General features: G+C 34.8%; 1 protein-coding gene across 4 annotated transcripts in view; it reads left to right on the top strand.

Moving 5' to 3' along the window:
* The window catches only part of LOC149623818 (uncharacterized), a 34,735-nt gene that overhangs the window by 7,403 nt on the left and 10,449 nt on the right, over positions 1-16,883 (top strand). Inside the window, exon 1 of one of the 4 annotated variants that reach the window (XM_089853068.1) lies at positions 11,275-11,294. The exons of the other annotated variants lie outside the window; for them this stretch is intronic. Coding sequence (XP_089709194.1) covers positions 11,290-11,294 — 5 coding nt within the window. The 5' untranslated portion in view covers positions 11,275-11,289. Of the gene's footprint in view, positions 1-11,274; positions 11,295-16,883 lie in introns of those variants that run through there. 4 annotated transcript variants of the gene reach the window in all.

Genomic DNA, 16,883 nt, shown 5'->3' with positions numbered 1-16,883 from the left:
CTGCTACAGTGAGAGTACATACCATTTCTATTAAAACCACGAGCTAACACGTGTCAACCTTTGATAGCGCTACCTTGTTTTTAAATATAGAAAGTAACTAATTCGTGTCCTCGAATTAGTCTATATTTTTACTACAGTTCGTGTTGGGCTTTTCATCTACAAAAGATCTCGAGGCGCGTGATGATGAAACCCGGGAAAATTTTCCCGCGTGAATGCTTGGACCGGGGACACCCTTTTCCCGAGATAACCCTAGCTCTCTTGTCACTGTAAGAAAAGGCGGGAATTTAACTCTTTCGGATTAGTAAATGAGTCAGGGCAAGTTTCGGGGCCAATTTTATCAAATGTCATATTTTGGGATCCTTTTCATTAGTATAAATACTAAAGTTACGTATTTCCCAGGCGTCTGCTGCTATTAATACAATCTGGGATATTTGATCTTTGTATACTTATAAAAACTAATGATATATATCGAAGAGAACAGACTTTTTGACGAGGGGGGCGTTCCCCTAGATGAATGTATTCAATACATTTTCCCGGGGATGGGAATTATATTGAAATAATGTTTAGGAATTTGTGGGTTAGAAAAAACAATGTCAAGGACTTCTAAAGACAGTGCTCTTAACCATTGGGCCCGGGAGATGCCCTTACCTTTCAGGAGCCTCGCGAACATGGGGGCCATTTGACTTCTGTTTCATTTATTTGGATATGAGGCTTAGTGTACTCCATTTCCCAAAACGAGCCTGTAACGCTGTTGAGATGACACTGTTTAAAGGGAATTCTTAAGGATTTTCTCCGAACGACATTATGGGGGGCTATACTCGATAGACTTAAAAATAATGCTTTTAATTCCAAATATAAATACTTTATAAGCTTTACTGTAGGTATAAATATGCATATCTCGCCCCCCCCCTTTTGTAAAAGGAGATGAAAGAAATTTCTTAAAAATCTTCATTAATATTCATTTAATTAAGAAAATGCAGGTGCGTCTCTAGTACGTCCTTGTTTTGTCATTAATCTAGCCTGGGATTTAGTACAAACGCTTTAAAATGAAAGCCCCGAATTACTTTTTATTCCTTTGTCCAGTATAGCTCGTCTCGGGATTAACTAATCTGCATATTTAAGACTTAACATTAATTTTGAATTGGCTTCGTTTATCCCCGACACAAGTTTCTTTCATGTTAAGAGGAAATTTAATTGAACTGAATTAAATTGCCTTATTTGCTAAGGAAGTCTATTTGTAGTGTTTTATTATTATTATTATTTTTTTTTCATTTGAGAAGATGCAGTTTAAGACATTCTACTTTCACGGATATTTGCGTGTAATTTTTTAATACTTCAGTTATGTAACATGATTTTTTTGGCTCGTGCACTTTTTTGCTTGCTTTCCAGCTCATCAAACTTCAGTTGGGTATCACACCGTGCTAGGGTGAATTCTAAAACTATTTGATACTAAATCCTCAGCAATCAACCCACAAACCTTGATTGTCTTGACGTGGGACAAAAATCCACAAGCGCTAATAGAGTAATGATTTTGGGAACTATTTATCGCGTATGTGATTCTGTTTAGTAACCTTGCTCCTAATGTTAAGGGATGTTGGAAAAAATCATGTTTCAATTACCTCGCTTTGTGGTACACCTCTCTCCAAGAGAAGTATTATACATTTATTTAAAAACAAAACTTTAAATTATTTGCTTAAAAATTTAGAAGAAAAATATGACTTATTTGGCGTCCATTTTCTAAGATAGCTGAGGTTAAAAAACACTTTCTTTTTGAGCTTATATTTATAACTATCCCTTAAACAATTAAGAAGCTATCTATAACCTATAGACCTTTTTGAAAAATTACTTTTAATAGATTAATGTTGTATATTACAACCTGAAATAAAATTATAGGAAGCCATTAGGAATGTAACCAATTGTTAAAACGGAAATAATTAAGGGAAATTCTAATTCCGTTAATTTAAATGTAACTAGCTTTAAATGATGTTCGAAACGTTCTGGATGCGTAAACCTCAAATTTCGGGTGTTCCCGCTTGGTTTAGGACACGTGCGCCTTATACTGACGTTTCCGAAAGTTCCATCAACGGATTTTAGCGAGCAGAAAGCCAAGAGTTAACCTAAAGCTTGAACGACAAGTTAATTTAGACCCAACTTCCTATATCGTCCCCTTTCCTCCCTCCCCCGGCTGTTGAAATGTTACCTTACACTGCTCGTTACGAAAATTTGTATCACGGAAGATGTTTCCGTATATCCCCCCCGTTTAGAAATTTCATTAGTATAAACTCTGGTCTAGAGCCATAACTGAACAGACGATGAAGGAAACCCCTTCGCTGTTTTCTGAGCCGGCTATTATTCGGAAGTAAGAATGAATATATTGCCATTAAAGATAATGGATAAGAAAAAGGAATATTTCAATGCCCAAGCAATTTTATATCGTAACTATAGTCATTGGTTTTCATAACTATAGTCATTGGTTTTCATTACTTTTTAACCTTAATTAATTGAAGTTTTTATCTCGCCTCAAACAAATTGGCGGCATGAGTGAAAAGCAGTTAGGCCTAATTATAAAACAATATATTAGATTTTTTCTTTTTAAATTGTCCTACAAAGCCTGACGTAAGATCTTTGTCAAACTAAAACATTGCGATAATAAAAGGGGGATATACTACTCTCATTATTGGAAAATGCAATAGGGTTGACACTTTACCGTCTCTGCGCAGTCTCGTGACACAAAAAGGCAACAACTTAGGCGCCAAAAACAGTCTTGCAAGTTATCTATACTAGAGTGTATAGTCTAGTCAACTTATCTTGTTAACAGATTATAAAATCATATTTTGTCCACTGTAAAAGAAAATAGAAATTGTTGAAGTCTAAAACAACGGGAAACACTGCGGTCTATTCTATACTTCCCGCTTAATCTACTTTAATTGGACTATATAGCTAGTGAACTTCAATTTGGTTAAAATGGTAAATATGTAGAGAAGGGGCCCCCTGCAATTTTGCCAATCGTTGTTGAGTGTTTTGCGTTCGTTGTAGAATGGAGAGACATAATAACGTTTGCACGGATTGTCCAACCACTATACACAAACACACATACACACCTCCCTTGTATTAAGATTCATAAATCCGCCGTAACAAAATATAATTAGCTTTAATTGGTTAGGCCTCGAGGCTCGAGCTAAGCCTAATTTGACAAAATGATGGGAGTCCGGCCGTCCAAGTTATTCTATATTGATAATTATTCTCCTGTTTATCCGCAGCTCGCGGCATTTGAGGGATTTTCATTGCTTAGAATTATTTATATGGCAGATGGTCTACATTGTTTGTCTCGAAGTTACTTGTAGTTGTAATTGTGGGTTAGAGGTTAGGATTAACAGAGATGTAAAGGTTTTATTTTTTTTTTCTTTCCTAGTGGTTAATCCTTTTCCTTGTTAATACCTTATCGTTGGGGGATTTAGAGGATTGTGTTACCGTGGAGGGATTCTGCAGGTACTACAGAGGTTCTACCTTTTGCTCCATTTTTTTGTTAACGACTTATATGAAGCCGGCATCACATATTATTTGTCGAATCTTTCTAGTCGTGGGAATTCATACACACATATTGTTCTTGGCCTCGTTATGGTGTTACGTAGTGTGTCAATTTTTTAATCCAAATCTTACTCAAAATTTGAAGAGGAATTTAGCTATTTAATTTTACCCTGGTATTGTCTTTCAGTTTCTTAATTAAATTTAAGGGGTCATCCGTAAAATGCTCTAATTGTAACTTGAAAACAGTGTCCCTTGTGGCAAAATGGAGATAGAAGTTACATTTTCGACTCAAAATCGCCCAAAGAACATCCCCTTAATTTATGCCAGACTTATCAGAAACACCCTGTATGTTTAAATGCACTAGAGATGTCCAATACGGAGTCTTAAATACGTATACAGCTCTATTTAATATTTAAATACTGATCATCAAAGGTAGTCCGAAATTTACCCCAAATCTTTATGTAAGCCCCATGTGAATTGAGTACGTTTCGATCAAGTTAGAGATGTCTAGCCCTAAGAGGTTCTTGGCGACCCAAACTTGAGGTGAATTGAGGCGCTCTAATTTGCGCGCAGTTGGTCACATTTCTTGGTTTTCCTTTAACTGACGTAGACAGTTGTTATAATTAACATCTGTTATATTTTCATTATCAATCCCGCTGTGAATTTTAATTATTTAGTCTAGAATTGTATAGTTCGATGCCTGCAGAGAACGGCTAGAGTTTTATTAAAATTAGGCTTAGTAATTAAGTTAAGAGTTTCAAAGCCTAGCTCATTAATTAAAAACTTCCTGCATTGGACGCATTTTCATTAATATTGTATCTGATGTTTGAGTCCATGTAACCTCTAGATATCTTCAGACTCAGTTTGCTATCTCGGAAATAATGGATCAATGTTTTTCTCACCAACTCGTCATTCGAGGGGCCATTCACTCTGATTAAGCGGAATCCGTTATAAGTTTACATGAATTCAAGAAGTCTGCGAGTTATTAGCCCCTCGTGCTTCTACTCACAAGCACGCTAGTTTGCAATACTAGTTTACAAAACTTTGCCGAAGTTGACTTAAATAATTGACTCTAAAGGTTTTATCGTCTGAAAAAATAAACCTTAATTGATATGAAGTATTTACACCACTTAACTATAGTTTTGTGTACCAGTTTAAGTAAACTTCTCTTAAATTTTTTTGTATTTACATCTAAATTTAATCTGTTAATTGGGCCTATACGACGACTCTTCACTAATTAATTTAAATGGTTCCTAAAAAGGAGTCTTAAAGTCTACGCTAACTACAAAATTAATAGCTCCAATTAAGAAAATTGGAAATTTGACAAGATTTTGAGATTTCATGGAATTTTGTTGTTCAGGGGATATTTTTTTCTTTCCTTTGCAGCCATGTTTGAATTTATTACGATAAATCTGTTATTTGCATAAAACATGACATCACGAGTGGGCGTGTCTATGACGTGAGCGTACTAATTTGTTAGTTTAGGGTTTTTGTAATAACGTAGTATACGTACCAAGTGACCCTCCTCCCTAATTTGGAATTCTTCTTTTGCAAATATTTTGACCGCTGGACAACATAAGAAGATAAAACCCTCCCATTTGGTGCAATTAGGACCTTTTAGCGTACGTACTTCCGTATTATTAGCGGTCGAAACAGGGCCAAATATACGTATAGACTCTCTCTCTCTCTCTCTCTCTCTCTCTCTCTCTCTCTCTCTCTCTCTCTCTCTCTCTCTCTCTCTCTCTCTCTCTCTTTCTCTCTGCACATACAGCCGTAACATGAATTTATTCCGTCCTAAAATGAATATAGAGCTTCTGCACGTGTATTCATGTAGACACAAGCGTGAATTAATTTTTTCTAAATTTTGCTTTTGATACTCTTGGTTATATTTTATTAATTCTCTACATTAGGATCTATTGGTCGTATATCTGGGCTCTTTCACGTTGAGGTTCTCTTACGTTACCAAAATGCAAATGTACATATAATTTATTTTGTCAAAACACCGGGGGTTTTCTTTTTATACCGCGAAGGAGGAACTCGCGATATTTATATTTAAAGTATGAATAAAAATCTATATTTATTAAAAGACGTTTTGCTTGCAAACCGTGTAGTTCAGACAACTGTTAGGTCAATGTCAAAGTGAGGTTAAAATGCTTTGCAAGGAATGTTAGTGCCAATTTTAATAATGTAGCGTAATTATATAATGTTTAATCTCGTAGAATACGTCATCGCTTCTCTTTATATGTATGTTAGAGATTTTGTCATTATCTATGCTTTTTACATTTATATAACCATTTATATTTACTACAAGTATTCAGTAGAGAAGTAAGGAAGGTCAAATTCTCTTTATCAAAATTGGTTTGAATAGTTATTTTTTTGTTTTGTTTTTGAATTAAAATGTCATAGTGAATTTAACTCGTAAATAATATTTGTCAAACTCGAGAATATGCCCTTCTCTTTTATGTTGTTTTAGTTATGAAGAAAAACGTTTTGAAAAAAAAATTGGGTCGTTTAAATTGTTAATGAGCAAAGCGGTTTTAAATAAAATGCAGATGAATGATAAATTAATATTATAAATATTTAATAAATGTTTCTTTAAAACTTTTAGAAGAGTTCAGTAAAAAGCAAACTTTTAGGGGCAATGCTCTCCGTGTAATCTCTACCGGCCCCTGTAAAACTATTTGCCTGCTATACACTGGTGTATATATTTAACTATATATGTAAGTTCTAACGCCAAGCCCAAACCGCTTTACCTAGGAAGCTAAAATTTTTTAGGGATGTTACTCTTAAGTAGTAAGTACACACTAAGAAATATTTTCCCAATCCGCGGCCATTTTGAAAAATGGCGGTCAGAAGTGTATAAACCTTTATTGTGAAAAATCGATATTACGTTTCAACCACAAGCATTAAGAATATGACTAAATACTACATATTTTTATATTCCATAGAAAAATTCGGTTTCTAGTCGCTATAGAGGCTTTATAAATTCAAAACCTTGTAGAACCTAATGTACTTTCTACAAATATTTCGTTTATTTACTAATATTCCGAAAAACAAAATGCAATTTTTTTAACGGTTGGACTTTTAAATTTTCACTTCCTTTTTTTTTTTAAAAAAAAACGTAGCTAGAAAGCTCTCTAAATCTCCTTCCATATATTGCAAAGACAACGCGAAAAATTGGGGCAAAGATTCACGCGGAATCTATTTGAAAAGAGCCTCTAAAACAATTTCAAAAGTTAGGCTTACTCTAAAAGCCAAGACAGAACTTGGGAATTCAATGATATTCTCGAGAATTCCCAAGAAAATCTAGTTCGAAATGCAAGGAACAAAATGTAACTTTCTAAAAATCCCACGCGAGACTACAGAACTAAATCTTTCTATTTGTGACCTTTACCACTACCGAATGTTACACAACCCTTCATTCCTCATCTCCCTTGATAGTCTCCTCTCAAGTTATATTGACTATACACGTGTATACAGGGTGTTTGTGAAAGGTCCATCAATAATGAAAGGGCGTATTTATTGGGCCATTTTGAGTCGAAAATGTTCTATGACATTTTTCCGTCCGGGCCACTGTTTTCAAGTTATGATTGGAGTAATTTACGGATGACCCCCTTGAATTTAATTAAGAAATTGAAAGACAGCGTTAATTTAATGAAGGGGTCATCCCTAAAATATTGTAATCATAACTCGAAAACCGTGGCTCGGACGGCAAAATGTCATAGAACATTTTCGACTCACAATGGCCCAATAAATACGTTTTTTCATTATTGATGGACTTTTCACAAACACCCTGTATAGTAATTCTTAACAGATAAATTCATGGAGAGCCTAATTAATTTATTTTATTATTATATTATTAACCGAGATCCCTAGAATTTAAATCGAAAACACAGAGGCTTGTCCTGAATCTCAAGTTTCAACTCCTCGAGCAATATTATCTCTGATCTCCGTGTGTTTAATTTTGCGGTACCACGAAAGGTATACATTCGGTTAAATTTACTTTAGATGAACTAAAACGCTACAGCTTTTGGTCTAAAATGAACCTAACTCACCCCCCATTATGGTCTACTATGATTCTCTAAACAGGGGTCATACAAAATTTCCATTTTGAAAATCTCAGACCATTTTTTGGCATTTACCAGAGCCCATTCGATCACAACTAAACATTGCTGGAAGCGTGGTTTGATGGAGCAAAAGAAACCCCTGACTTATTCCTGGCCTCATTTCCAAACGCCTAATTTATCCAGATTTTGTAAGAACCCTGGTTGAGAACGGATGCGGAATTAGTAAATCAAAATAAATTTAATTAGCCAAAAATGGTGTCACATTGAAAATTTCAGAATAGTTTGATATAAGCCAGATGAAGCTTATCTGATTTGACAATAAACTTCAAAATACGCACGTGGGCTCTAACCTTATACCTACGTAATTCGGGTTAATTACGGTTTTCGAGAAACGGAGGAATCTGGGGCCCGTACCTCTGCTAATTGGGAAGATACGAGCCCGCCTATACACTGATGGTGTTCATTTTAAAGTCGCCTTGTAAATCACGTATTCACCTTCCTAGACACTTCGGGTCCAGTCTCGAAGTCTCAACAGGTTAATTTGCGAAATGTAGAAATGCACGAACGCCATGTTGAGAGGTCCAGAGATGTACGCGAGAACTTTATGAGAATCAAATGATAATGACGCAAATTCCGTAAACAAATCTGTTCACTATAGATATAATTCAACCGTGTGTCAAAATGCGTGGCAAATTACAAATGTATCCCATACTTCTATTTATTCTGTATTCACCCAAAGCAGTACGTGATTTTTACGAGAATCAGATGATATTGACGCCAATCTCGTATCCAAATCTGTTCATTTTAGACATTATTTTAATAATACAATTTTCTTTCAAAATATCAAATATCAAATATATATATTGATACCTTGATTTTTATTGTGGAATTGAAACTATAGCTTATAGTTATATTGTATTGTAAATCCCATAGAAAACAGTTATAGTTCGATTCTATTTTCGAGATCTCAGAAAAATATCCCCAAACCAACCTGTAAAAAATGATTTCCCTTGGAAACACACCTTCCAAATCTGATCTGGAGACATTTTCTTTAGCCCCCTTAGTGAAAAAAATCTATAATAAAATAATATAAACTTGGAGGAGAGAGGGATGGAGTTGCAAAATGTACCCCCATCTTTGGCAAAGAAATTCTGCCAGCATGCTCAGCGTTTCGGTAGGGTCGTGCGGTACGTAAACGTTGAGGACGCCCCCTTTGTCTTATAAAAGGAAACTAGTTCTTATACAAATACAATGGCGTTACCCGGCAGCCTTCCGAAGGGTATGGAGCGTGTACAAGGTACACTGAAAGGCTTTCATTGCCCCACATGGACCATAGTCATTACCGCTCCATATTATTTCTTTTCTCTCCTGATATAAAACGTATTTTTTTCCGATAGACGCCCCTTTTTGTTGCATTTCTTCTAATATTTTTATTCATTTTAAAAAAACGATATTCATTTATAAATCCGATAAGATACATCTCTGTTATAATAGAAACCGAAATTGCTTTATCATTATATACACCCAATGAAAAACAAATACATTTACAGCCCCACTTTTTTTTAAATCAAATTTATATTTTCCCCCAAAGTTGAATTTTGTTTTGGACGTTTTGGTCATAACGTAAACACCTTGAAAAATTCACTTTCTTTGAATTTGACATATTTCACGCAAAATATGACGTCTTGTCTTTTGTTATGCTGTGTTTTTTTTAAACGGGTGGTGAATGCGATTATTATCCAAGTACTATACAGACGTGCAATTGATTGCAAAATATAACCTATCCTATATTATGATATTTTACTTTAGGGTATGTCATTTTCCCTTTTAGAAACAACAGGAAAAAAAAAGAATCTCGCGATTTCAAATATTTACCACGTTCCTCCCCATTACCCCTAATCCAATATTTTTGGAAATTAATTTGTCGAGAGCTGTAAGGCTTATTTGATATTTAGACTTTTGGCAAACAAACTACATTTCTTTGAATAACTAAATTCTATAAGGGATTACCTAAAGGGAATTCGGAAGTTTCCTGAAAATAATTAAATAATAATTTTACTCGTAATAATTTCAGACATTTTTCTATGAACATGTTGTTATTTTTATCCTTAAGATTATAACTTTGTTTGACAAGAAACGAGATAAAAAAATATAATAATGAATTTTTGACGAGGCGATAACGTGATCTTTTTTTTTTCGTAGGTACGACCTCTTTAGATTTTTATGATTTAATATTCGAGACACTCAAGTTTTATTTAATCGGATATGAAAGGTCACATATTTTACTAACAAAAACCAGAACCCACTTAAAGGCCGACTTCCAGCGAAAAGGGTTCTAGCGAACTGAAAACCGAGCATCGAGACTAACAATGGAGCGACCTGCCGATTTTCGAATCCCCGCTGGGGTAAAAGATGGAAGCTAACTGAAAGCCATGCAATGTGGTTCAAGCGAACTGTAGATACACAATAGAGAATTTATTTGAGGGGAAAGCAAAAATCCGAGAGGAAATAAATTTAAAATGATTTCTATTGTTCATCTTCAGTTCGCTAGAACCACATTGCACGGTTTTCAGTTAGCGAGAACCCTTCCAACTTTTGACCCAGCGGGGATTCGAAAATCGGCACGGTTGCTTCATTGTTAGTCTCGATGCTCGGTTTTCAGCTCCCTAGAACCCTTTTCGCTGGAAGTCGGCCTTTAAGATTTGAGAACATACATACTTATTAGGAAAGTCTTCCCAGTTTCAAGTCCTTTAAAACAACGGGGTAACGCCGGGTAGATTAGCTATAGTGCTTTGTAAATCCAATATATGATTTAAAAATTATATTAAGAACATTTTTCGTGAAATAGTTGTAACTAAATAATAAATGATCTTTTCAACAATTTTATTTTCGTATCTGTAAAAAAAATATTACGTTTATACTTTAAAATATTACATAACGGTTAGATTCATTCCGTTAATGCACAGTTACTTTAATTAAAATAATGTTTGTACTAAATTGTATTGATCTTTCTTACAAGATTATATATAACCATTAAGGCTATGTTATATAAAGGCGTTAAGATAATTGCCAAGGCCTTATACGGTGGATTTTATTATTGTAATGCTAATTATTAATCAATATACTTAAACTAAACCAAATTGAACCTTAAAGCGTTTGAAGTCGGTATCAATAGAGTATTTCCCGAATTGTCTTTTAACAGTTCATCAATCTTAATGTTAGGTCTTTATATCTATACATCTTAAATGAAAGTGCACTAATAGAATATTTGACTTAGTGCCTCAATGCTAAATATTGTTAACGTCGCATTGATTTTAGCATAAAGTTCAAACTGCGTTCTGTGCTGTTTACGCGAAAAACATAATTAAAATTAATACATTTTATCAAGAATGTATCATAAGTACCATAATTACCCCTGATAAGTAAAACACGCCCGTTGGACTAATGTAACCAGCATGTTCATCTGCGTCCTATACAAGTTAGGTATATGCGACGCCGTGCGGCCTTTTTTGTCCCAACCTTTTTAGCCAATGGGAGACGTTTCTAAGGCTGCCTCTAGCTTCCCAGAAGTCTGACTTAGAATCTCGGAAAATGGATAGAATTCTTAGATTCTCAGTCAGAATTCTGAATAAGTAAACATTAAGGTTTCGTCTGCTACACTAATGGGCACAGGCCACAGAAGCGTAAGCTACAAATGTTGTAAGTGTTAATGGTTATTGTTATTTAACCTACATAAATTGATGAATTAGTACCGTTATCCATCATTGTTTAATATATGTGGCAACAAAAATAGTGTTTTAAGTTACAACCCTAAACCATGCCTACACTCGCGCGCTTGAAGGCCGCCATTACACCAACACTAGTCCGTGGCCTACAAGATATCTGTAGGGGAGGTCTGAACATGAGCCTCCGCGGACTATTTACAGTTTCAAATGACTACAAGAGGCCGCCTGCTTCGTTTTTTGGGTGAAAATGCCGGTTACATTAGTCCAACGGCCGTGTTTTACTTATCAGGGGTAATTATGGTACTTATGAATGTATAGACGACTATCGTGGCTCAGACACGCGATGAGTGAAGCTTAGTATTTTTCCCCTCGCTTTCTCCCTTAAAATTAATGTGACAGCCAATCAGTAGCTTGAATTAGATTATGACGTATTGCCCTTAGTACAGGTATTCCTAAGTACATCTGCACATTCTCGAGTTTATTTACAAAGTTATAGAGTTAGCGTCATTTTAAAAATTCATTCATAAAAAAACGGGGAAAAATTTAAATGTTTATTCAAGGAAATTGTATTCAGGCTAAAATATCAGGGAAGATTAAAACTGACTTTTAAAAATTTATTCTGTACAAAATCTATATATGCAGTTACGCGGATTTGTCAAAATTATAGTTAGGAAATGAATTTGTTTTTCAAATATTGGAATAATTAATATTCGTGATACGATTGACTAAACTCGAGTTTTAGACTTGCCTTTTAGCTCTAGGGTATTTTAGGGTCCATTATTTAGATATCTTATATATATTCAGTTGATTTTAGGTTGGCAATGGCCCTGGAATCCAATCAAACGTTTAAAATGTAAAACTCAATCATCTATTACAAACTGAATAGATGAATAATTTCCATATCTTGGAAAATCCTCTTAATACGTGATATCGAGAACTTTAAGGGGGAAAAGGGTTATAGGCGTCTATACGAGACAAACTATCGTGAGAATTTTAACCGGGAAAGCGGCTGCTGCAAACCTTTTCATTTATAAATTGCTATAGTTCAAAATCGGAAAAGTAATTTTGCGATATAGCGGATATCATATTTCAAATTAGTCTTAACATTTGCATTATTCAATATATAATCTCATTTTAAAATCTACCACTGGAATATATTAGAAAATGTTTTACTTTTGATTACCTGTATTATACTAATTTCCGTAGGCCTTATTATAGAGAGTTTAAGAAACTAACCGATAAAACATAAACAAAACATTAGATCTTCTATAATTTGTCTCAACACCTACAAACAGATACATACGAGCATAAGTTTATAACATATGTTCCATAAGTATATCACTTCCTATACTTTGTAATGTAAGAGATTTACTGAGAGCTAGTTCCAGAACGACAAGCGAGAATTGACTACACTCAGTTTTTACAGTTCATCTTGCTATTTAGTCTGTACTAAGCCTTTGATTGCAGTTCATCTTTCTGTTTAGTCTATACTAAGCCTTTGAAAGTGCCTCATGTACCAGGCGTCGTTTTACCTCGAATCCATGACCTACGTCACTTCATGACAAGCTCCAGTTTGTAACCAGCGACAAACTTATGATGCAACATATCTTATGAACATATAACAAGAGTCCTTGCGAACAACGAAATTAAAGCGCGGAACTTCTAGGCGTAGACGTTTTTCGGTTAAACTTGAAACCCCCCAGACGATATTGAATTTAATTCCTAAAACGTAAACACAACCTTAAAATTTGTATAAAATTGCCTCTACCGGCTCCTCTAATTAGACTTGGAAACTTTAGAAAAGCTAGCGCTGAAAATTTGAAAGACGCATCTCCGTCGTTACGCTTCCTACGCTTTTAAAAACTTGTTTTGCCTGATATCAAAATTATGCCAAGTAGATAAGGCACGAATCAAACTGTCTAACAACTCAACCTCCAGAGGTGGTGGCACTGGTAGGCTACCCTAGATTTAACCAGACCCAATAGAAACCAAGCTAAATATCTAGAAAGATTATTTTTATTTTTGTTTTATAAATTTCATTTCGATTATGCTTTTGTAAGAAATCCAGATATTTCCCACCTTTTTCTTTCGGATACCTTATTCTTCTTTCACCAACTTCTTGACTCTTGCATAATAGAGAATGAATATTTACATTTACGAGGAGTGGAAGCCTCCGTTCTTGGTTTTGTTTTTTTATGTCGATGGTTTATAATACATGTAACAAAGGTAACACGCAGCGAGGATAGGGAGTGCGGGTTTCTGTCAGGCTCCATCTAGAGTTACAACTTGGCAATTCTATTATTACATCTAATTGCCGGTGCTGCGGCTGCCTCCATCAGCGTGTTTCATTGTTTATAATATAAGAACCCATATATTACCTGAGAACGTTGAAAGGTAGAATTGCACTGCACCAGCACCGTGATCTCTGACTATCCCCTGTTTCCTTCCCCCTCTCTCTCACTCCATGAGCTTTAACTTCAGTACACTGTGTTGTGTGAGCCAACCAAGTTCAATTCAATTCAAACTGAATTGCAAGTCACTTTCTCCGCAACGGCCAGGCAACACTGGGTCGAAAACTGTGTATTAGCAAGCTTATAACGACCCCAATACTAAAATTATTAGCTCATGGAAACCCTTAAACAATGATGACACGTTCTTTAGTCTCATATGGGTTTTTGGTAATATATAAATAAGTCTATTGGATGCTTTCCATGAATTAGACCTAAATAAATAACCCAGAGCGCAATAAGAGAAAATTTCTACTTCTCGTGCACAACAAAGTTAGGCAGGCGCTTTATAACTTTGACTTTCGTCCGAAAAGGTCCTTTCGAGTAAATTATACTAAAATTCGCAATCAACACTGAAATAAATGATATTCCTCAGTTGACTTTTTAAACTCGGTAGATTTTCTCGGTTACAGCGTGTGAAAAGCGTATATCCCCTTTTGGTCTTCTATTGCAATTAATTATTCACGCGCGCTTTCCTTTTCCCGCCTTTTCTCTCTCTCGCGTTTCAGCGCGCGCCAAGCATTTTATTCAAATCGAAAGCTACAGTATAAGCTGCTACACAGAAGTCGTCGTTTTCGTTTCTTCGTATGAGCTTCGTTATATCTTTTTTACTTTCCTAGAAAGGAAAGGAGGATTCTGTTTTTGGCGCGAGAAACTCTATAGTGTCAAAAGCCCATCTGTAATAGGTCAAATATCAGGGTTGTTACGGTACGTGGAAATCCGAGAAAACCTGGAATAAAGTCACGGAATTTAAAAATTATCTAAGAGAATTTTGTATTAGTTCGGTAGTTTTAATTTAATACGTAATATATTTAAAAGTAAATGGATCTTGCTTCCATTTTTAAACACGACATTTTGAGAAAATGAGTTTCACGGAATTGTAAACTGAAAAGTGTGTGTAAACCCTGGTCACTGAATTTGAAGATGACGGGGAAATTCCATTTTTGTTTATGTTATTAGAGTTAATACTTACAAAGGTATAATGGGGGAGTTTTTTGGCCTAAATCCCCCCCCTTCATTCTTCATTGACTGTTATAAACTGAACAGAATTTGTAGGTTCGTTTTAAATTACTTTAAACTTAACGTATCTTCTTACGTACTGTTAATGCACCACCAACACCTTTTATACAACATCTATTTTTGTAGTTTCAAATAATATTTTCTTATATGACGTCGTTATTATTATTTTATATTCTATAAATTTTAAAGGTACTTTCCTGCTTTAAATTCGTATACTTGTCTCGAGCTTTTCTTTTCTTTTAAATTAATATTATATTATTCTTTTCTTTAGAAGGAGTAGAAACCTTAATATTTATATTTTAATGCATATACTCTGTATTTTCTTGAAGGGTTTTTTCTTTAATAAGGAATTTAGAACTTTAAATAAAATAGTTAAATAGTACTATAACCTTAAGTACAGTCTGACAGACACCAATTCGTAGTAGGAGTTGCGAAACCAATTTTGGAACTTTTAATTGATGTTCTCTTATTGTTAAATATAGCTACGTTACCTGGCGTTACCCGGGTGTTTTAAGGGTGTGAGAACCGGCAAGGGAAACACTAAATATTCCTTGGGCCCACCCTTAATCTACATGATATCGTTTTTTTAAAAAAATAATTTTTTTACGACTTTTAATTTCAATAAAACCATGCTTAATTAGGGGTTATCCATAAAGCTAAAATGTTAGTATAGGACGTTTTTAATAGGCTTAATGACTTGGGGGTCGCCTGCATCCCAAACCCTTGAGAAGAACACCAATCAAACTTCTACCAAAACTACCAAAAGTCCCACATGCGTTACTGATATCAAGAATATCCGCAATAAACTTTTTAACTTTTGAAAAAGTTTTAATTAAAATTAAATATGATTACTTTTTAATTTCGGATAAGCAATAGCACCACCATCGTCTTATAGCTTTGCCTCTAATCCAATTTAGGCCTGACTTCTTAATTAGTGACGATTAATCGGTGGTGTTAATCTCAGCCATTAATTCTTATTAAATTTAATTCAATTTACTAAATAAGGCGATAAATAAGTTTAAACTAACTTTCAAAGTAGGTTTAAGATTTCCTGGGGTAGATTATTCGGCTAGAATTTAATTTCAGTTTTAAGATATTATAGGGACTTGGCAATTCAGGCTTAACTCCGCCCCCAGCGCCATTATGGTATGTTTTTTAACAGAATGAAAGCTATATAAGCCCCTCCTCCTGGTATGTTTTTTAGCACTAATGGAAGGTAGCCTGACGTTGCATGACGTAGTACTGCCAAGTCCCTATTAGAAATAATTACTTTTATTATTAATTAGCTAGATATAAAGATGATAAGTTAGAGCTTAGTTACGTTTTCGCGAATGTAGGCCAACTAAGCCTACCTACATATTTGATGTCTTAATATTTTTCATTGCAAGAACACGATGATTCCCATTAAATATTGCCAAGAAGTGATATCTAGTTTATTAGGGAGAAGGTATAAATTCGCCACATTTCCAGCTTTATCTCCAGTCCAAATGTAGGTCCGGATTTAATTCCCGCCTCTAATTTACAACCAGCATCTCATTGGTTCTTGAAAACTCACGTCACGTCGCGAATGACGAAAATTACGTATTTTCCGACTGAGGAGAGGCGAAATAGTCCGGTCTCCTTTTACGTCCCCCCTTGTATTTTGAAAGGGGGACTGGGACTATGGCGCGCGAATACTTAGGCATCTTATACCTTCTCCCTAGTAAACTAGATATCACTTCTTGATATTGCAGTATTTTTATACTGCAATTTTGATTTCATCTTTGTTCATAATTTAATTCTACCCTCAAAAATTCAATCATCTAACTCAAATACTAATTAATAATTAAAAACCATAATGAAAATTCGGAGGAAATTGATCAAGTTTGGGGGCCACCGCTTCGGGTTCTTCAAAATCGGGGTCCATAGAGTATAGAAATAGGAAGAGTTGAAATTAATTAATAACACAAACTTGGATGGTAGGATGTCACTACTAAGAAATTGACTGTTATGTTTTATTAAGATCATAACCCTAAAAAAGCAACAGTGTATGTTCG

Source organism: Phalangium opilio, unplaced genomic scaffold, assembly GCF_054372755.1.
Source record: "Phalangium opilio isolate 3A_F unplaced genomic scaffold, DU_Popi_V2 ptg000113l_1, whole genome shotgun sequence".
In the NCBI taxonomy this organism is placed as follows: domain Eukaryota; kingdom Metazoa; phylum Arthropoda; class Arachnida; order Opiliones; family Phalangiidae; genus Phalangium; species Phalangium opilio.
Note: the sequence above shows the minus strand (reverse complement) of the source record. Positions and strands in the feature narration are given on the sequence as shown.